This window comes from Phasianus colchicus, chromosome 1, assembly GCF_987193195.1.
Source record: "Phasianus colchicus chromosome 1, bPhaCol1.hap1.1, whole genome shotgun sequence".
Classification (NCBI taxonomy): domain Eukaryota; kingdom Metazoa; phylum Chordata; class Aves; order Galliformes; family Phasianidae; genus Phasianus; species Phasianus colchicus.
Window position 1 is genome coordinate 133,505,263 of NC_143436.1, and position 21,371 is coordinate 133,526,633.

Sequence of the window (21,371 nt, forward strand, 5' to 3'; positions counted from 1 at the left end):
ATCCATAGAAACAGCAATTGTCAACATGCTCCTTAAAAATACAGCTAAAACGGAGGAAACTGGTGGCTCTTCCAGAACAGTTTCCCTAACAAGAACTATTACACAACCACATTTTTCAGCATTACGAGAGCAGTGTTGTGTTACATAAGTAATGCAACAATACATTAAAACAAAGGTTCATCTAGCCCAAGACCCTGGATTTTGACAGCTTTCCTCCAGAAGACGAAGCCTAGGGAAGAATGCTAACTAAACCACTAGGGCAAATACACAGTGATACTCAGAGTAATCTCATCCTCCAGTGACCTACCACTCACAGAGGTGAGAAGCAGCACCTCTGTGTTAAATACATCTCCTCTTTTGAAACATAAACCTGTACTAGAAATAAAGCCATGAGGTAAGGATCTTCACAGCTATGTGCTAAATGAAGAAGTACCTCCCTTTGTTTGTCAGCTTTGCTCCATGATCCCTGGTTTGTGTATTGGAGGAGAAAACGAATTACTGTTAGCAATGCAAAAGAGTAACTCCACAGAGACACCCCATCATCGGAACAGGAGATTGCAGAACTGCCATCAAGGCTGAGCTGCAGAAACAAATACCTACTTCTCTGCTAGGGTTTGCTGCTCATTGATCCCCACGTTGAAGAGCACGGGCTGAACCCTCAGTAACATGCCACTTTGAATCTCTCGCGGCAGCAAATCAAACAAGGCGCTTGGCAAAGGGATCCTCACGTTAAATCCGTCACTGTGAACAAAGAAAGAAATATTAGATGAAGATTCAAAAGCATCATTGTAAGAATGTGTTATTTCTGTGAAGAGGGCTAACATCCACAATGAGGTGGAAAAAAAAAATCAGTATCAGTCAAAACTGAGGACTTGAAAGAACTGCTACAGCTTGTTCCTAGTTACAAAAAGCTCTTCTACTTTAAATACAAACTAGCAACAACCTGCAACATTAATTTTATTTTCTCATGGACGTTTCAATCCAATCTGTCAATTTTTTGACAAAAGCTAATTTTGCTCTTCTCATTAACACTGCTGCTCTACCATAACTTAGGGACAAAAAAGTCAAATTTTGGCATGACCCCACCTTGAGTAAAGTAGATTTGATTTTAAAGTGATAATGTCTAAATGATAATGCATATGCAGAGGAAGATTTGTTTTTAGACACAGTAAGTAGTGCTGATATTTCAGAGCCAAAGGACAAAGGCAATGACAGGAGTGACCAGAGCATAAGCCAGAGAGCTAACAAGAGCACTGATATGGAACACCACGACTCAGGTTTACAAGCCAGCAGGTTACCTTGGGTCTACCGAGCTAAGGCAAAGAGCACTGTGTGAACTTTATATCATGGTAAATGTGAGGTAATACCCATAACATCAGTGCATACCACTTTACATCTGCTACAGGTTGACATATGGTTGCAAATGTTACTGGTAGCTAGGACAAAAGATCTGAGTGCTGTGCTTTAATCTAGCAGCAGCAGGACCTTAAATTCAAGTCCTTATAGTTCAGCTTTCCTATGATAATTCTTCTGCTCACAACACACTGCCAGCATATAAACTCAAGTATAGCAAAAGAGCTCTGAGAAGTACATAGAACAATCAAAATTGGCATGTCCCACGCTTACACTGGATAGAAGTACAAATAATGTGCTGTGACTGAAAGTAAAAAGCCTGTTTTCATTTCTAAATGTAAAGCTCCCAACCGTTTGCACCAAAATAAATAAGCATGATTTTTGTTCTCATTCTAAGATAAAATCTCTACAGCAACACTATCAGCCCCGAGTGTAGTAAAGACTGTTTTTCTCTTGATTTGTGTCCTATGGCTGACAGCAGGTTTTAACTAAAGATTTTCTTTGAGAGGGATTTTCTGTCAGCTCTCAGCCATTCCCAAAGGTCTCAGCAAATTCTGTCATGTACATGATTGCACTGCAGCCCTCGTTCAGCTAGCACAATTTTCATTCCTTGTGAATCTGAACTTAATTAAATTCCTCTATGGATCCTTACTTTCAAGAGTTGTAGCTGTATTTCAGATGTGGAAATCTTCAGTGGAACTTGGTACACCACACTGACCAAGAAAGCCTTATCTCCTCCAGAAATCAGATTTGAAACTAAAAGATTCTAAAGACTCTTAAACCAGAAACATTTAAACACTGACTTCTGTGTGAGCCCTCTGTCCTTCCACCCACTCTTTCCTACCTGTGAACTGGCTCCCTCTGGGTAAGAGCACAGAACACCTCGTCAGAAGCCAGTGGATGAATTGCTTTTAAACTCAAACCTGAAAACACCTCATTCTAGACAAGCGGCCAAAATGAAGAGCAGTCTAACTTTTTGCAAGCAACTATAAGTTAAATTCAGTTTGTCCCTGGTAGTTAAGAAATTGATCATAAATACACAGCGGCCACCAGCTGCCCTGCCTGATGCTAATGGTCAAGGGCACATGGTAAAGCACTGTCAAACTTATCAACATCAGTGAATGTCAGACAAGGAGATCAGCATCAAAAAAATTAGTCTGAAATTTTCAAACAGCACAAGTGCATAAGAGAAGATTGAATAATGCTGGCTTGTGATTATGGAAAGCTAGGTTGGGAAAATATTGACTCAAAAATATTGTCGCAGTTTGAGCTTTGCTATATATTCCTTTTCAGCTTAACTCTCTGTAAAATTAAACACCAGTAAAAAATGAGCAAGCTAGCTACCTAATAATTCTCTAAAGTTCTGAGAGGAAAGAGCAGCACAGTACAAAGCTCATAATTCACACTCGAATTTTAAGTGCAGCATCATCGCTTCTCCATTCTCCCACACCACTTCCTGCTCTCCTTCCTTTTACTCACCGATTCCCAGTGATGACTGGCAGCATGTCAGTAGATGTATTTGATGTTGCCTGAGTTACTTTAAAGGTTACATTCCTCAAGTCCATGATTCCCAAACTCATGTCCTCCAGCATTGCCAGCTCCTCACCTAAACCAAGGAGGAAAAAGTGAATTGTAGTCATTACCAGTTAAGTGCAACTTCCCTTTATTGATTTGATTAGGGCTATAAGTCATCAATCTCATGAAGAAGTTCTGTGGATAAAGATACAAGGTAGCCCAGCCCACCTTGGCCTACAGCCTGCAAACAACATCATGATCAACTTCATCAGTTTAGCAATCTTAGAAAACACCGATCATCCAGCACAGTCCAGACTACTGGATTTCATGTAGATTGTACTCTGATTTTCCAATTTAGATGATGCTAGTAAGTGCCTTCTCTGCATTGTCAAAAACTGGTTTTGGCATATTGTACTGCAGAATCTTACAACATATTCCAGATTTCTTCAGTACAGTATTCCCTAACTGGCATCCAGATGGCTATTTTGACACAAGAACAATACGAGCAAAGGATTTTTCCTTTTTGTATTCTCTCTCCAATTTCACTCTGTACTGTAGGATTATGAGAGGTGAAGAAAATTGAGGGGGCATATTTCAGGTATAGTTTCTCTCAACTTACTGCAATTTTACTCAATTTCTTTGTTGAAAAAACAAACATAAAAGTGTTTCTGAAGAAACAAAGAAAAATCAAATAGATAGCTTTTTTTTTTTAATAAGCTTTATCTTTATTATTTCCAAGCTGGATGGAACTTCGAGCAAACTGGTCTTGAGGGAGGTGTCCCTGCCTATAGCAGGGGGGTGGAACTAGATGATCTTAAAGCTTCCTTCCAACTCAAACCATTCTATTCTCTATTTCCATTATATCACAAGGTAAGTTTATTTGTACGTTTTCAGAAGTAATTTAAAGTGAATTCATAGTTGTTAGTGAATTAAGTACTCCATATATAATCTGGTTTTGCATTTCAATTTTGGAAAACATTTTGTAGCTGAGCTGTAGACTGTACCAAACACTTGTGGTCTGCTGTAGCCAATTTAAAGGCAGAATTTGGTGATTCAACAGCTCCTGTCTCCTGCGTGCCCTGTGTTTTTACCGTAAGTGCTCAGCAGGCTCTCAAACTGCGCCAGCAAGCCAATGGTGTAGAGCTGTCTTAGAAATCCATCATCATGAAGGCAGTTCCTCAGCTTGATAATGAAACCACATATGAGAGCCGTCAGCTGTAGGAGAGAAAACACAAAACCAAAGGCTCTTCAGCTCCAAATGGTAACAACAGAGCACGTAAGACAAAGGTGCTATAAAATCCGTTAGACCTCTTTGCCCTTGAGTCACTTTTTTTTTTTTCTTTTTTTTACTTGCAGCTAAAGAGAGACAGTCAACCAACAAAACTCAAAGCACTCCTAACATCTGATTTAGAGCATGCTGCCTTCATCTTGCATGTTCTCCCAGCATGGACTGTCATTGATCTTGCATCTATCTGCTTTTCTTGACGTGACCACTGCTGTTAGAACCTACAACTTACAAACTGTGTTAGTTACAGATGGAAAAGCAAAACTGGTTCTAAGCTATGAATTTTGATAGCATGATTTTTTTAAATCATATTTTTTAAAAGCTTAAAAATGCAGTGTCTGTTCGCAAAGATTCAAAATCCTTCAGAGTTATGAGATATTCTGGACAAGACCCCAGTGCTGACCTCATCCTAAAATCAGTATTAAGATCTCACACTAGTACCAGCTTTTCTTTCTGTCAACAAAGGAACTTCCAGGATGATTACCAGATATTAGGTATGCAGGTATACGACTTACAGAGCTAAACAGAAGAGATGAGTCTAAAGATCTATTTATGATGAACTGATGATTGGTAAACATATTCAAAGCATCAAATCAAAAAATCAAAAAAACTGCATTCTGAAGTTTTGTATGTGAACAAAAATCTCTGAATGTATCTCTTTGAAATACTATGTTATGAGACAACAACAACCCTAACAAATAATACCCAAGAGACAAGCTTCCTTGAAATAAAGAAAGAGATACTAATTGCACAGGGAAGTATGCACCCTACGAAGGTGCAGTGGGCAGAAGGGATGCGGAAGGTTTTTAGTGCAGACACCTGCTAGTCAATGGCTGACTCAAAAGAGACCTCAGCAGGCCCAGAAACAGAACTTCTAGTGAAACCTCAGCATTTGCTCCTCCTGATGTGGTTGGGCTTCTCTCCCTAAGTGATGTTGGACTTGCTGGTTTTCTTTATGCTAAAAATAACTATTGTCACTATCTCTGGCACAATTTGTTTTGAAATCAGGAATGTATATCCCAGGAAACATTTAATTTTTATCTTGCCGAGTGCATGAAGTGACCAACAAGAACAGCACAGCACAGCCTGCGGGAGGAGATCACACTGTTAAACTTCAGAGGACAGTAGATATGTAAAATTCTGAAAAAAGCCATCTTTCATATTTCACAAAAACCCAGTGCACGTCCCAGTGTAATCAAACCCTGCAAATTTGCTTGCTTACAGTTTGGCAGAAGACAACATCCCTGCGATACTGAAGACTCAGACACAGCCCTATCGTTGGGGCGCTGTCCTGCATTAACAAGAAGACCATGGCTTTCTTGGCCTTGTCACTCATCATGGCCACGCAGTCCGTGAGAGTCGTCAGCAAAGGATAAAGGGCTTCGCTCCACTCGCCTGGTTGAAAGAAGTAATTAACAGCACTTTAAGTAAGTACTTTATCTGTAACAAACAAATTTATGTTAAGGAGCGACTTACTGTAGCAAGTTAAAGTTGTTGATAATCCACATGCAGTGCTCGTTTCGTTTTGGCTGGCCATATACTCCCTGCTTGTTATCAATACAGAGTGGATATCGCATGAGGAAAACATGGGGAATTTGACTGTCTGAGGCTGTTAAGACTTTCCCAGCCATGTAATAGCTCCCCAGTTTGTGCCACAGAACAAGTCATACAGTGGCTGATTTAGAAAGCCTTAACAGAAAGATGAGCACACTCTTGTGTATATAACTTTGTGTACACATTCAAACACACCCTTTCACAGTGCACACAGGGACAGTCAATACAGAGCCCACTGCAGAACTAGATGCATAGGGAACATCTGTGTAGCCATTTCTGTGAATGAGATTTCTCACAAACACCTCTGCCTTTTGCGGAATCAGGTGTATCATTCAATGCCTCACCATCTTCAAAATACTTATCCTCAGTTAGGTAAGATCATGCTCTTTTTTCCATTTGCAGGAGTCCAAAAGCAAAGAGGTGAAGGTACTCTCTTGCATGTTCATGTCTGCTATGTAGCTCTGAAAGCCTACATCAAGCTAGCAAGAAACACTAAGTCTAGCGATGTAGATGAGAGCTAGCCAAACCCTTGGAGGTTTTAGGAGTTTGACTTTGACTGAAACACATGAACTATGTCCCAGAGTGACATCGCTCAAGGTCCTACACAGGAAGTCAAGAAATACAATTAGATTGCCAAAGTTCTGTTTCAGTACCCCAAACATTTTATCATTCTTTCTGCCTAAAGAAATCGCTCTACCTTAACATATCCCATAGGCTCAGTGTCTTTTCTCTCCTTCTTTCATCTTTTTTCTCACCAATTTTTAAAAACCATTTCCAGGACTGTATGAAATATTACTCAGATCCTGTACCAAAAACCATTCTCTCTGCAATGTTAGGAGAAAGCAGAGCATAAAAAATCACTCTCTTTAATGTACAGAATGTTGAAAGAGAAGAAAACTTCTCTTTTTACAGGGAAAGACAATGCTTTTTTGTAGATAAACAGCACCACAACCACAAGACGTGTGACCCCAGACTGGCTGACTGTACAGTCATAGCATCATGCAGCTCAAAGCCCACAGGAACAGGGTCAGTTCAAGCCTTTGAAAGGAAACTGTGTGATTTTGACTCAATTGCAAGACTGAAGAGCTAGCAACAATAAACGTTTCTTTGATAATCAGCCACACAGGGAACTTTGGAAGTCAGTTACAAGAAGCTTAACTGACAAGATTAACAGAAGTATCCTTTTTGCTTTTGTTCCATGTGGTAGATAGATAATCTATAAACCTCACAAAGGGGAAGTTATTTGGCTCTGCTCCATTGCCACAAAGAAGATAAAGGAACATCAGAAGAAAAGCCAAGGAATTACAGCTTTTCTTTTACATCCCATTAAGTATTTTTCTCTCAAAATAAAACTGCTGCCTTAACACGGGTGTGTAAGTAACCAAAAAGTAAAATACAGATGATAGCAACAGAGCACTTCTCTTAATACATTTAAGAGTTTTTCCATAAATGAGTAAGAACGACAGAAAGAACTGAGGATATCTTCAAGCACACCAGTATTTCACATACATATATGAATGCAGTTGTTATCTCAACAGAGACTGCAGTGTGCTTGGCAGAACCTCATTTGAAAGATAAATTTATCTCTGGCAATCACAAACCACACTGGTGGTACACCAGCATGCATGAAGATAAAGCAATCTTTAGATGTTTTCTTCTCACAGCACTCACATACAATGCAACAGCTCATCTAGGGTAATAATCCCATAAAATTATAAAAAATCCTCTGTGCTGTGTGTCTTCCTGGCTTTAGACACTGGCCATGAAAGAAAAGAGCCCCTTGACAATTAGCAAAATCCTAAATATTTTTTACTACCTGCTTCATAGACATATGCTGCTTTTAACTGTTTGATCAATGTCCTTAAAAGTAAACAAGAACAAAAGGGATGACAGGTTCAGATGAGGTCAAAATATTTCACTGACAGAGTTTAAATAAAATTGAAGTGTTCACTGGGACCTTCCCATCCTTCTTCTGTCTACCACTTGTAATTTACCTAACAAAATCTTAATTCTGCAAGAATATCTTCTATCCAATCAATCAATGGCACCTTTACACACCACAGGGCAGTAATTTTTAATGTGAAATCCACTCTGAGCACAGCATTTATGTTCTGCGAGATGACCAGAGCATTTTAAAACTAGTTATAGACTCCAGTGTGCAGATCCAGGGGGAGAATGATTTGGCAAAGGGCCTGAGACAGTGAAGATTCAGTGAGTTGCTACACATTTAAAATCATGACCAAGCCCAAGCTAGCTGTTGATGCATCTTGGACACAAATCCCACTTCCTAACCAGAGGCTTCTCCTTCATGGTAGAAGGTTACTCTGTCTAAAGACACTGAATAAACCTACAGGAAGCTTGTCATTTGCTTTAGATGTTCCGCATTGTACATTAGACACCAATGTCTAATTAAGTGCTTCAACGCACTGCTGCCTCAGCCACTTCTGCTCAAGGTGCAGTTGGGGTACATCTGGGTGCCTAGCTGGAGTAACCTGATTGCTTTTAATTACTCCAATCTTAAAGATAACTAAAACAATATTCATTCATAGCTTGCAAGAACTAAAGAAGATGCTCCAGCAACTCCAACTTCGTGCAAAATGAATTTTATTCATTAAAAGCACTTTCCCAGTGACAGAAGGAAACAAGGTGGAGAGCTGGGAAGGACACTGTTAGATTCTCTGAAGATGCAAATCCTACCTACACAGGGGCTCTACTTTCCATGTATTTCACTAAACCCACAATGTATTTCACTAGACCACAGTGTAACAGGACCAAGAACGGGCCTCCACAGTGTTGAGATTAACCTGCTCTCAAATGGATGAAATTAGAGCCATCCAGGCAGGAGACCTAGGAAAGGTAACACCAAAGTGCAAAAGTACAAGGGGAGAGAAAAGAAGACTAACAGTGTGAGGAAAGTCTTCCAAATTCTGTATTCTGAGACATTAAATTTGCAGTGTCCAGTACTGCTCGCTGTATACACCCAACACAGATTTTCCACCAGCCTTGCTGACTGCTCCGTGTTCTGTTTGAGATCTCATTCAGAAAGGCGAGCTCCGTTGCACATACGAAAGGACATGACTGAAAGGTCACGAAAATCAGACTCCCATAGACTTTAGTGTTATTTGGAAAGTCACTGTCACCTACAGTAGTCAGCGGTCACTTTGGTTTCTCCAAACCAAACAAGTGTTCTCCACCTGAGAAGTTACCAGATACATGCTTGAACTATTATATAGGAAATAACTTCTCAATATGTTTAGGTAAGCCATGTGGTATCGCAGAACATTGCCCTTTGAAAACAGTCGACCTGAACAGCAAAACACTTGTTCAGTTGTTAACTATGAACAAAAAAGTTGAAATTTTCAGAAGAAGCAGAAGCCATGAATGCACATACCTGGGGCAGATTCTTCCGGAGCGGGGCTGCAATCTGCACAGAAATGGAGGGGCAACATGCATGATTAAGGAGCAGCAACACAGTCAAAACATAAGCAACTCAAATGCTCAACCACCAGGGTTCTCAAACTCTTTCACTGAGTGAACAGGAGCTCAGCAGATAGACTCCTTTGCCTGTGGGTACCAATAGCACAAGCTGCCTTCTTCACTCACTGTTTCAGACCAGGGAGACATGAGGACAGGGATCTGGAGCCAGCACCCCCCAGCTCAGGGGCTCTCTGTGGATCACCAGCGAGTGCGCTGCCAATTCCAGTGATTCACAGGGCACATTTGAGAACCACTGGTCCAGTGCAACTACAGAATAAGCTGGCTGAAAGGCTGCTCCTCAGAATAGCAAAAGACACTAGCAGTAAATTCAATGCACTTAACAGAAAATTAAGGCACCCATGCTGCAAGTGTAATCTTAACTTTCCTTTCTACCACTTTGGGCAGCATCTTCTTCTACAAGCGTTCACTTCTAGAGAAATGCTCTCGAGTGTTTCAGTAACATTCTGCTCTCTCACCGGTTCTGGAACTATCTTCAATTGTTGCTTTTTGCTTTCCCCAAAAAAAGAAATTGCCTGCTCTCTGCTCAATGTCATTTATGCATAGCTCAGAATAAGTAACAGAAAAACTGTTAGTTCTATGAACATGTGAGAAAGAAAAGCATTAAAATGTTGTTATTATGAACTTAGAGAGTATTTTGTCTCTCTCAGCTAATCCCATCATCAGTTGTGGAAAGTGACACAGAAAGGGAATTACAGGCCAGGAGTCAATGAAAAATTTCAATTCTTTTCAATAAGAACATATTTTCTGATAGTACTGAACAACCTGTTAGTCTGTCAAAATTATCACTAAGTAAGAATAAAATCTGATGATAATGCGATCAAGCACCTGGCTTGCCCTGGCTTACAGTGAACTTCTCAAATGCAATTTAATTCAAACTGTTCATTAAGACCAGACACCTAAGGAACAAGTTTCCCTTTCCAGCATTAAGTTACATTTATCCAACGCTGGCTGACAGAATTCAGATTTAGCCCTTGAACTGGGAAATGGCAGCAAGTCCCTCATATTTAAAGCTTGCCACAATTACTGATTTATCTGTGTCAGATTCTGTGGATTTGGGAAGAATTGTTTTCCATTTTGGGAGGCACAGTAGTGAGAGGTTCTGTAAATTCTGACACAAACAAAACCTTTCATAGGTAAATGCAGCTAATTCCATCTTCACATTGCATAGGTGTCAGGATTTTCAGCAAATGTAAAAAATTATCTGAAAACACTGGGTAAATGGAAAGAAATGATTGTTCTAAGATACTTCCAGCATAGAAATGCCTTGGGGAAAGATTCTGTTATCACCCACAACATCCACAACAGATTTTTACCTATTTTTCTTTTTAAAGAAAAATTCTAACATATGAAATTTACTGATAAAACTTTCATGTAAATATTACATAAACTAGCCAGCAAATGACGTTTAAAGGCATCAAAATGGTAAAACACTTAGTAAAAAGTTAATAAAAAACATTCTGAATCAAGACTCAACTCTCCCATTATAGTCTCCTTTATAACACACACAAATGTCAGTCTAATTTAAAAAAAAATATGGTTATTTAAGATACTAAGCAAATCAAACATAACAAGAGCTTTACAAATATACTGAAACTTTTGTTTTTTTCAATTCCTTGTTTTCTTTTCCTAAAAGCACTATCTTCCAATTCTACTATAACATTACCAATGGAATGGACATGAAGTCACAGATGCACAAAAGGCCATCAAACGGTAAGACAGAACAGGACAAAAGGAAATGAAAACACAAAATCTCACTTTTTCTTGGCATACCTGATCTATTAAACAGTCAGACCACAATGGCCTGGCCACAAGTAACTAAAATGAAAAGAAGTCAAACAGGTACATATATAAATAAAATAATTTTGAAACTTAATGCAAGGCTACATTAAATTAATATGGATCTCTCTCATTCCCATCTTCATGGCATTATGCAACTGCATTCAATCCAGCACCTATTTTTGATAGGATTACTCCACTGGGAGCTCACCCTGCCAACTCCTACCTTCCAGCTATATGAAGCCTAACTAATTGAGCCCTTCAGCACCACAGCTTTTGACAGTTTGGGTTAAAATCTGCTTTGAACTCCCAGAGATTCACTATTCCAAGCTGAGCTCAGCCTAACGGGACTACTTGCCTCCTCTCGTACACTTTGGCAGCCCAGTTGGGATCATTAGCAAATCACTTCTCTTGTGCTTTATTTAATCTTTTACAGAGGCTCACTGTAATAAGCTTTAATCACTGCAAAGAAGCTGAAGCCAGGAGGAAAGCTACCAGAGATGATTTTGGACATATGCTAACACAAACACCTGTTCTAGTTTAAAATACCCAGCAGGAAAACCAAAATCCATTGCCATTAATGAGAGATTTAGCGATGATTTCAGTGGGGTTAGGATTTTGAAGTTATGGTCTTTGCAGCTGCCAGTACACCACCAACCCTCTCTGCCTGACAAAAGGGCATAACACCAGCACTGAAATAAAGACACATGGAAGAATGTCATGAGGCTTAGAAACGATGCCAGCGCACAGCAAGAGAGAGCAGAAGTGAGAAGCGGTGTCTGGCATACGCACTTGTCTTTCTGAGAGAATGGCATGCACAGGATGGGGTGGATGATGGTGGTGGTGAGGATGTTGGTGGTGAGGAAGATGAGGTCTCATTTACATCTTCTGGATTTATCCAGTAGGCACGGGTGTCCCGATTACCTTTCTTACTAGTACAGCTGATGTCGCACTGGAAAACGTCTTCACAGCTGTCACTTTGCAGGCGCTCCTTCTGGAGAAGTTTGTCCACCCTCTGTATAATGCACTCCAGACTTTTGTCAACATTCAACCAAACTTTCTCCTTAAAAGAAAACATTCCTTTCTCAACTTAAAAAGAAAAAAAGACACTAGGTAACAAATCCTTCCAATTTTCTCCTATGATTTCAGTCCCAATTCTTTTGCAAAGTTTCTGTGTACTCAGAATTACCACGTTAGTGCACACACAGACTCTCTCTCTATGAATAATGTATGCCAGCATGTTAGCAATATATAGCAAAGTCAGTGCATGGTGAACTGTAAAGTTACTTTCGAAGTACATTTGCTGAACAATTTTAAGTGCCTCCTCCTTCACTACTATTCACAATTACAGTTGGCATTGCTGCTTATTCTTTTAGACTCTAATGTTCGACAAGGAAATGCTTTGTCAATTTTGCTGATAAATGTTTACTTTTCTCCCTTAAAGATTCAACTCCTTACAGCTCAGAGCAACTAACATTCAGTGACAGTCCTTCCTCCCTTTAAAAGCGCAGCAGGAGATTATATTATCCATTCTCTTCAAAGCCAGGAAAAAAGGAAAAAAGAACTGGCACTCCCTCACATGCATGGCTAAGCCCAAATGCAAACTAAATGCAGAAAATAATTTTAAATTTAGAAATTTGGTGAAAGAGAGGAATATCTCCATTTAGTCAGATAAAAGCTGATCTCTTGCTTTATTTTTAAAACTGATTATTACAGTAAATGCAAATGCTACTTTCAAAGAAGCTTGGTCTTAATGATCTACTGATTTTGTACTGCAGATAAACTTATTCAACAATACAATTAACTGAAATAATAGGAAAAAAAAAGCTCTTAAAAAGACTGCATAATAAACAATCATGCATCTTTTTTGCTTATATAACTCAGAGCAACAGATAAAATTAGCGTATTATATTTGCATCTAATTAAATAAGCGGGCCTTATTATTAGCTTCTTATTATTTTAAGCCTGACCCTCGGTCAAAGCATGCCAAAACAAAATCAGCAAGGATCAATTTCCAAAACGAGTGGATCTAATTTCTAAATTTGAACAATTAATCATTGTTTTAAGTTACCTTGATCATTTCTGAGATTTAATTTACTTCAGTTTCTACTACTCAATGACGGAATTCACACAGACCAATTCTTGTGTCAACTGGCAGTTTTGTGCAAATACTTTTTAGAAGCTGTTCATCATCAAAACAGAGATGGACAGCAAGTCCCAAATATTTAGATGAGAATACAAAACCAGAGAAAAGTTTGGAATACTGAACGGTATAGCTACCATACGCAAAACATGCATCATTATGGAGAAATGTAAGAGCCCTTTGTAGTATGGTCAGTTTACTTTAAAAGCTGCTTATTCTCCTTTAGAAGTGACTTGAATAAATGCACCAATTGTGATGATTTCTGCTGCTTAAAAGACACAGAATTATTTATTAAAGTCAGTTTGTAGCCCTTGCCAAACCGTAAATGCACACAGAGTGGACAGAATGCCTTTGCTAGTTGACCAGTTCCAAATGGTCAGTAGGCGACTAAGATGCATACAAATATACTCCAAAATATTAATCCTAAGCATCTCATGAGCAGATACAGACGTTACAAATAAAAGAACAGCAAACAAAAATTAAGAAGAAACTCCATCATCATCCCACAGAGCAAACGTACCCATTCCTCTTCATGCCAGTCCACCTGCAGAGAAGATCGGCTGTTTCGTCCTGTCCATCTGGCCACTAGTGTATCTTGATCGTTCCTCAGCATCACTTGTTCCCCTTCTCCAGAGGTTGGAGATGCCTTTGAAGCTATATAATCTGGCCTTGCAGCATTTAGTCCATGTATTGAATTTGCCAACAATTTGCAGTCACAGACTGTGACGAGTTGCCGGGTCTAAAAAGCAATAATACCCCAACATTTTAATCACCTTTCCATTATTCTGTATGCAATCTTTATTATATTCTTTTATAGAAAGAATAAAAAACATGCACTAGTATTCTGTAAAGAAAACAACAACTGCTTTGGAGCCTCTGAGATGTCTTTAAAAGCATTGTATGGCATGGCCTTCAAAAGCTATATAGGATACTAAAACAGAAAGGGTAGGTTCCCAAAGTCTTGCAGTTACTGAAAACATCACTGATAAACGTGCAATTCTTAACACCTCTATCTGCACTTCATCTTCCATTTGAAGAAACCTTCAAACAATGTTCAGACATTTTTATATTCCACCTATCTGCCTCAAATAATAGCAAGCAAGACTTAAGAGAAAAGATGAAGACGTAGCTACTGAACAATACAACCTGTTTCCTTTCTTAGTAATCCTGTATTAAAGGATAAGTTATGTGAATATGGAAAAAAAAAAAAATGACCTGTTTGTCTATTAAATAAGAGAAAGCCCTCACTATGCTGTAGAAAATCCTGTGGATTAATTATACATGCTACAGTGCCATTTAGACTGAATATTATTACTAACACATTTGCATGTGGTCACATTATCTTTTGTGGTCTGCAAAGGTACACACATAACCCCTCAACTGGGACAATTTATGGCTAACTGACTGAGCATATGCCACTGCCATTGCTGCCATTTAGAACCCAGATCTACTTCAGGGTCAGAAGCAGTCTCTAAAACTGTAGTTGGCTTTTGTCCCTGTAAATGACTGTTTACAGTCTGTCTTCTGTTAACAAATGTCAAGAAATAACCAACTCACATCACTAACTCAGACAAAGGCTGTGTCACCATTATCCCTCATTTCACCAGTGGAATACTACAGAAGAGTTTCATTTATGTAAGCTTTGCCCAGTTGCTGCTGCTGCTTGACATATGACTCAGAGGGGCATTAAAAGAAACAACATGGTTATGGAGAAAGAGAGTATAATAGAAAATGAAGAAATGTTCATTTCTGGATTACAGTGAATCAATAGAGGCAACCAGAGGACATTGTTCTCCATTCTCAAGGCAAGGAAGTGTGAAGAACAGGAGAAAAAACAATAAGTGCAGCAAATTCTAAAGCAGATTTGATTTTTTTTTTTTTTTTTTTTTTACTGACTATACATCTTATAATACACTACCAGATAAAGTAAACAAAAGAAAGTGAGAAAAAAAACAACAGTGTTTTTCAGTGTGAAGATCTATTACTCTCCTACCTTATCTGCCAGGATGGCAAGTGTTCTTTCAAGGCCATTAGCTGATCTATCCTTGGCAGCTCGTGAGAGCCTTTCTGCATAATAGCTCACTTGAGTTTTCAGGGTGTTGATTTGTGCAATGATTTCCTTTGCTCTAACAATGTCCTGTGGAATGTATATTATTGACTGGGAACCTGTTGAAGTGCTGAAAAAGAAAGATGGATTTTAGGGGCAAAATGGCTCCAGAGGTACACACTTTGCAGTAGCATGCTAGACAATTAATGGCAGACAACAATAATTTACCTAGCAATCAACAGTGAAAGGCCAGTTGGCAATTACACATCAGGAGCATGATCTTAGAGCCTTCTCTGCCTTACTGAAAGCGTTAGGATGCAGATTTACTAATCCCTTATGCCAAGTGTCTGAGGGCAGAGCTTGTATACCAGAGGGACAATTTTGCTGAGGAGAATGGATGGGATAGATCTTGCCATCTGAGACAGAACCAGCATTTGCAGTGACAGCTTGCCCCATTCTCTCCTTACAACACAGACACTTCAATGAGACCTGTTTTGTAAAACAGTGCTGTCACACAGCTATTGTTGTCACCCTACCATTGAGAAAAGGAAATCCACCTTCTTTCCAATACTAATAAAGAGTGTGATATTAAAAAAACCTTTTTCAGCTAGTAAATCCTGCTAGACTATCTTTTCTTCAATTGCCAGGCTGACTAAAGTTACTCCAGCAAAAGCAATTGTAAGAGACATAAAAAGCAAATTATATATCAGGCTAACCCAAAGACTCTGCCTTTGTTAGCACACACCATGTTAAACTAAGGCTGTGGTACAACAGTCTCTGTTGCAGACACAGCTCTAACTGCATAAAGCTATACTGAACTAGCCTTTTCCACCTAGAAATGGAAATAAATTATGCAAGTAAAACACATCTTTATATTAGTACGCTGTTTAGACATCTACAGAAGCTGATTTTGGAGTAAAGATCCATGTTGGACACTTGTCTGTAACTGATGAAAGGATTGTAGCACATCTAAAGGGTTAGTTAATCCTAACTGAGAAAAACTATTCACAAAAACATCTTTTTAGCTTAGGAAATTCATTTAAACCAAAACTTCCCTTTGCCAGGAACTACCCTCTTTTTTTGATCTCCCAGAGAGAAATCAACACAGAGATCAGGCCTTTACTTCACCTCCTGCTGTCTCAAGTGTGATGCCCGTTCATGATGTAGCAACAAATATGAGGTGACATCCATTCAATATTATCTTAATGTTACTCCTTTTTTTCCACACACAAATGGCTTCAGTGTAGTACACTACAGAAGAACCTACTGTAAACCTTGAGCTCAGCAGTGCCTGAAGAGAGAAGTGCTGCTGAGACTGTATGGAGAAGAGCTTCCTTTCCAGGCAAAGCTGCCTCAGGTCACTACATCTGGGAAGTTTGAATTCCTTTGCTATTCCCAGAGCAACACTGTTCATTTCTGCAGTGTGTCTGTGAGGTAACACACGAGAGTTGCATGGGGTATGCTTTAAAATCATTGCAACAAATACCAGTTCTTGCCCCTCGAGAGATATTAAGGCAAGAGAGGACCTTGATCTCATATCTGGCTGAGATCCTTTACAAAAGATGGGAGATTCATTTTCAAAGGATGAAGTGCAGAAGTGAGTCTTGAGTTTTCTTATTAGCGTCCCCCTGGTCAGCCACTCAACTGGGGCAGAGAACAAGCACTCCCCAGTACTGCTATGTTATACAGCAAATTAATCTTAGCTCTTAGGACTTTCACTGTACATGATTCATGCTCTATATTGATGAGTGATCTTAGTGACAATTCCTCTGAGCAATTTATTTCTATGACAGTGTGGTCAACATGCATAAAGACGTATTTGGCAGAAAAGGCCATGCAGCATACTGAGATCCGATTGAAATTGTTACACTTTTAATCACAAAGATTTGCTGGGATGAATGGAGGAAAATTTCATGGCATAAAGTTCACATAAATCCACTTTCCAACCTGCAATTGCTTTTTCAAATGAACAGCTTCTATTGCACAGTATCAGCAAGTAAAAACACAGGCTTGCTCTGCTTAAACTCTCAGTTCAAGGGATTCAGCCTTCAATACGAGTGATTTAGAGCAGAACTTCTGCACTGCTGAACCACCAAGTTTCATTTTCATAGCATGGAGCACCATAACATGTAGACACAGATTACAAAAAATATAAACCATGCCCAATCTACAACTACAAAGGTTCAAGGACCACTGGCAGAAGATTTGGTTAGCGACCCTGCACATGGCGGGGGGGGTTGAAACTAGATGATCATTATGGTCCTTTTCAACCCAGGCCATTCTGTGATTCTGATTTCTCTAAGTGATTTGCACTCGAAATAACAGAGGCAAAGATGCAAAATTTTCACATTCTGCTGTTAGCTTTTTAGTATGTTTAGAGAGATGCAGGAAGCTGCTCATTATAAGCAAACATTGCAGATGAAAGGAAGTTCCTTCATGTATGTTCTACAAAGCAGCTACGATTATTTAGAGCACAATTAGGGATGCCATGATGCATGACATTAAAAAAGCCCTGCACACGTTAAAACACACCACACCTTTGCCAAAGAAAAGAAAGAAAAGAAAAAGAAAACAACCCAAAGAACAGAAGCCCTCTCTACAGAACTCTCAGGAACAGAAAACTCACCAACACTCCTCATAACTGCTAAAAAAAAAACAAAAAACCAAAATAAAATTAGCAGATTGTTAGCAAATACCAGAAGCAGAAAACAAAACAAACTTTTATGGGGAATAACATATTTGTGTCATCTTTTCAACAATGCAGGTACATACAATTAAACTTGTAAGCAAAAAACACAGATTGCCAGATGATCATGTATTATTCTGGGGAAATGTTGTGGATGCAGTACGTGCAATTTTGCCAAAGAAAGGAGAAAGAACTGAACAATATCTGTGTAACAATGAAACGGAGGAGATGGAACTCAATTCTACTATACTGGATTTTATGATAAAATAGAAGAACCATATTACCAGGGAGATTTTAAAAACTTATTTTATACTAACAGCTATGAAGAAATGCATATCCTCAAAGCAGTACTTCAAGTTCATCCTCCAAGGGAGCTGAATTTCTGGTGGCCCACAGGAGTGGTTTTATACTTTAAGCTCATGACAGGAGGTTTCATTTATAGAGCACAATGTCTTTCACAATGCATTTTTGTTAGTCTCAAACATGAGACTATTTTTTTGTAAGCTTTCTATATTCCTAAATAGCATATATTTCTGTATTCCCTTATAGCAAATGCTCCGAGACAGAAATGCCTACTTGAACTGACTGGATGAAATGGAATGCCTGATTCTCCATTCTGCTGCATCAAAAGCCTATTATGATTATTTGGATAGCTATGTTATTTGGACCTCCTTACTTTTAAGATAAATAGGAGTAAATTGCTACACAACTGTTAACTGTCTTTTAAATAAGTGCTGGAGGAGAAAAAGTTCCCCCCAGAGTGACTCTACAGGGTAGCAGGATGACCCACAAGAAGTACAAACTTCTTTGGGCATACACTATGAAGAAGTACACTACTCTACAAACTGGACCCAGAAAGTACAGTTCAGTAATGTTTAGAGGATAGAAATTAAGCTTTCTGGTCAGCTTAGTTACTGGATAAGAAAAAAAAAGACAAAAAATTAAGATATAACAGGAGAGAGGCACACTGAAGTCCTACGCTGACAGAAGGAAGATATTCAAACAACAACTGTAGTTTTGAAAGAACAGGGAAAGTAACAGTTTTTCCAGGTTTATGTTTTCCCTAGTTCCATCCTAGTCTAAATAGGGAATATTTGCAGCAAGCCTACTTTTGCTCTTTTCTTACCAGCACCTGACAGATGTTCACAGGATGTTGCTATTTATTTACTGTCAAAACTGATTCTGCAGTTGGCAGAACAGATCCAAACCCTATAAATCCTTTATTTGAAATGACACTAGTAAAGTCTCCTTTCCCTGCCTACAATGACTCATGTGACTCTCACTGTTCCTTAAATTCTCCTTTATGGCTGCAAAAGTAACGCAGACCCAAATTGCATTATGTTTTCCTTTGTACCCTTGAAGTAGCCCAGGATACCTTTAGCTGTCTTTGCTGCAAGGGCACATTGATAGCTCTCCCTATACCGTATGTGACCTTCCCATTTTCTGCTCTTTTTATAGAGTATACGCGGATGTATTTCCAGAGAGGTCATTGAACAGTCCCTGAAGACAGGATTGAGGAGCTTTAGTATCCAGCCTGCACAGCAGAGTGAGGTCAGATTCAGAAGCCTGAACTGCACATAAATCTTGAGGCAATATATATATATGAGCCTCTAGCAATATAAATAAATAAAACCAAGTTGCCTATCAGGTACAGCTGTTTGGTACTAAAGAGAGTTCAGCAATAGGACCTTAAAACTATGAGAGAGGCAGAAAGTCTGAAATTCATGTGTTCAGTGCATGATGTAGGGCAGCTAAAGAGCTTCTAAAGGCACATTTTCTAGTCTGTAATTTGGTAGAACTCAAACCCCACACTCGAAGTACTTAAATTAAATGAATTGACAAATATTAAAGAAAATTAAAGACTTCACTGAGAGAACTACTCGAAAAGACCTATCACTAAAGAAATAAATAGAGTAACGTACAGGGGAAATTGTTTCTCCTCTTCCCTTTGGAAGGAAATTCAGAATAATCTTTACAGTGTATAGTAGAACCACTGAATAAGGTGCAAGAAAAACAAAGAATGGAATGTTTTTTCAAATCACTGAGCACAGACTGTAAGGAAAGGGCATTACATCAGCTGACACAACAACATTTCTACTTACTGTTTCTTTGCCTCTTCAAATTTATGCAGCTTTTTCCTCAAGCCACCTGATTTGAAGCCTTGGCAATGAGCTGCTGGTGCTCCTATGGTGACTATATCGTAGTTCTGATCTGGGATGGACAAAAAGGACTTACAAATGAAAGCTTGTGATCTTTATGCAAACAGTTGTGGAAATTCCAAAACTATTCTGAAAGTAATTATGTAAAGCTTCATGCCAGTGTTTTGAAGGATGTATCATTTGGCTCTGGAAATTCATCAGGTACTTCTGAGTTGAAAGAACCCTACTTGAATGCAGGTCCTTCATTTCTTAATCTACAAGTCTGTCTGACAGAGGCATTGAGTTGGCCTTTCCACCAAACCTGCCACTAGTGGAATCCTTAGCACTGATACACAGAACAAGTGTATGTCCATGGTGAGTGGGAATTAATGCCGAAAGAAGAAATAACTTAGGTTATTTACGAAGTAAAAAGCTTGATGTGAACAAACTGGTGTGATTTTGCATTACCCTTTATGATGGCTCCTGAGAAAAAAAAATCACAAACTTAACAATAAACAACAAACAGTATCCCTACTATTCTGATACAAATCAAGGGACCCTGTAGAACGAGGATAACTATACCAACACCTCTTTTACAAAGAGATTTGGAATTCAAGTAGAAGGTGCTATAAAAATGCCAAGTAGCATTTATAATTCAAAACAGCAGTTTGTGGGAACTTGGCTATGAAAAATGAAAAAAGAACAAAGTGAAGAAAGAAAGAAAAAAGCAATTACCTGATCCTCCATCATCCTGGACTCTCATTCTTTGTATATGTAAATTTGTAGGAACAAATTCCAACTTTTTGTCAGCCTTCAAGCTACTGGCTTTAAATGAAGGACCTAAGAAAACAGAATAAAGACAGTATAAAAACTCTGCGTGTGCTTAAGCTAAAATATTCAAGGGGTTTCATTCATCATTTGCAACATGCTAAAAGAAAAGCAGAGAAAAAAACATACAATAAGAGGAGTATTTCTGTTATTGTTCATAATTCTACCATACATTCAGGTAAAATAAGAGGATTAACAGAGCAGACAAATATTTCTAGATCATTATCAACCTCATAACAAACGTTAATAAATAATATCTAAAAACAGTAATTTGTTTTTTTACTCACTAACAAGTGTCATTTTATTATAAAAAATAAATCTTGCTGACCTTTGTATTGATGCAGGTCAGTTAGATTTTCCTGATAAGTTAAAATAATTGTTTGGTACTGAGTAACTATTTGTCGCCGAAGGCTTTCCCAACAAGGAGATAATTCTCCCAACTCTTCTAGTTCACAAACCCTAGGGAAAGAAGAAGAAAGAAAAAAAAGAGAGGTTGAGCTCCACTGTCCACTTGACTAAGTTTCACATTATAGCAACGTAGCACCATT

At 38.7% G+C, this 21,371-nt stretch overlaps 1 protein-coding gene across 24 annotated transcripts in view; it reads right to left on the bottom strand.

The window, feature by feature from the left end:
- Nucleotides 1–21,371, bottom strand: part of INPP4A (inositol polyphosphate-4-phosphatase type I A) — a 114,260-nt gene that overhangs the window by 13,636 nt on the left and 79,253 nt on the right. For 13 of the 24 annotated variants that reach the window (XM_031605239.2, XM_090127035.1, XM_090126954.1 and 10 more), the window contains 12 exons: nucleotides 21,152–21,282; nucleotides 20,731–20,835; nucleotides 19,960–20,068; nucleotides 17,798–17,815; nucleotides 15,118–15,301; nucleotides 13,645–13,863; nucleotides 11,774–12,044; nucleotides 9,099–9,131; nucleotides 5,376–5,548; nucleotides 3,960–4,083; nucleotides 2,833–2,959; nucleotides 601–741 (listed from right to left, as the gene is read on the bottom strand). In XM_031605239.2, the coding sequence (XP_031461099.2) occupies nucleotides 601–741; nucleotides 2,833–2,959; nucleotides 3,960–4,083; nucleotides 5,376–5,548; nucleotides 9,099–9,131; nucleotides 11,774–12,044; nucleotides 13,645–13,863; nucleotides 15,118–15,301; nucleotides 17,798–17,815; nucleotides 19,960–20,068; nucleotides 20,731–20,835; nucleotides 21,152–21,282 (1,635 nt within the window). The remainder of the gene's footprint in view (nucleotides 1–600; nucleotides 742–2,832; nucleotides 2,960–3,959; nucleotides 4,084–5,375; nucleotides 5,549–9,098; nucleotides 9,132–11,773; nucleotides 12,045–13,644; nucleotides 13,864–15,117; nucleotides 15,302–17,797; nucleotides 17,816–19,959; nucleotides 20,069–20,730; nucleotides 20,836–21,151; nucleotides 21,283–21,371) is intronic. The other 11 variants (XM_090127076.1, XM_090127070.1, XM_090127065.1 and 8 more) reach the window with 6 other exon arrangements.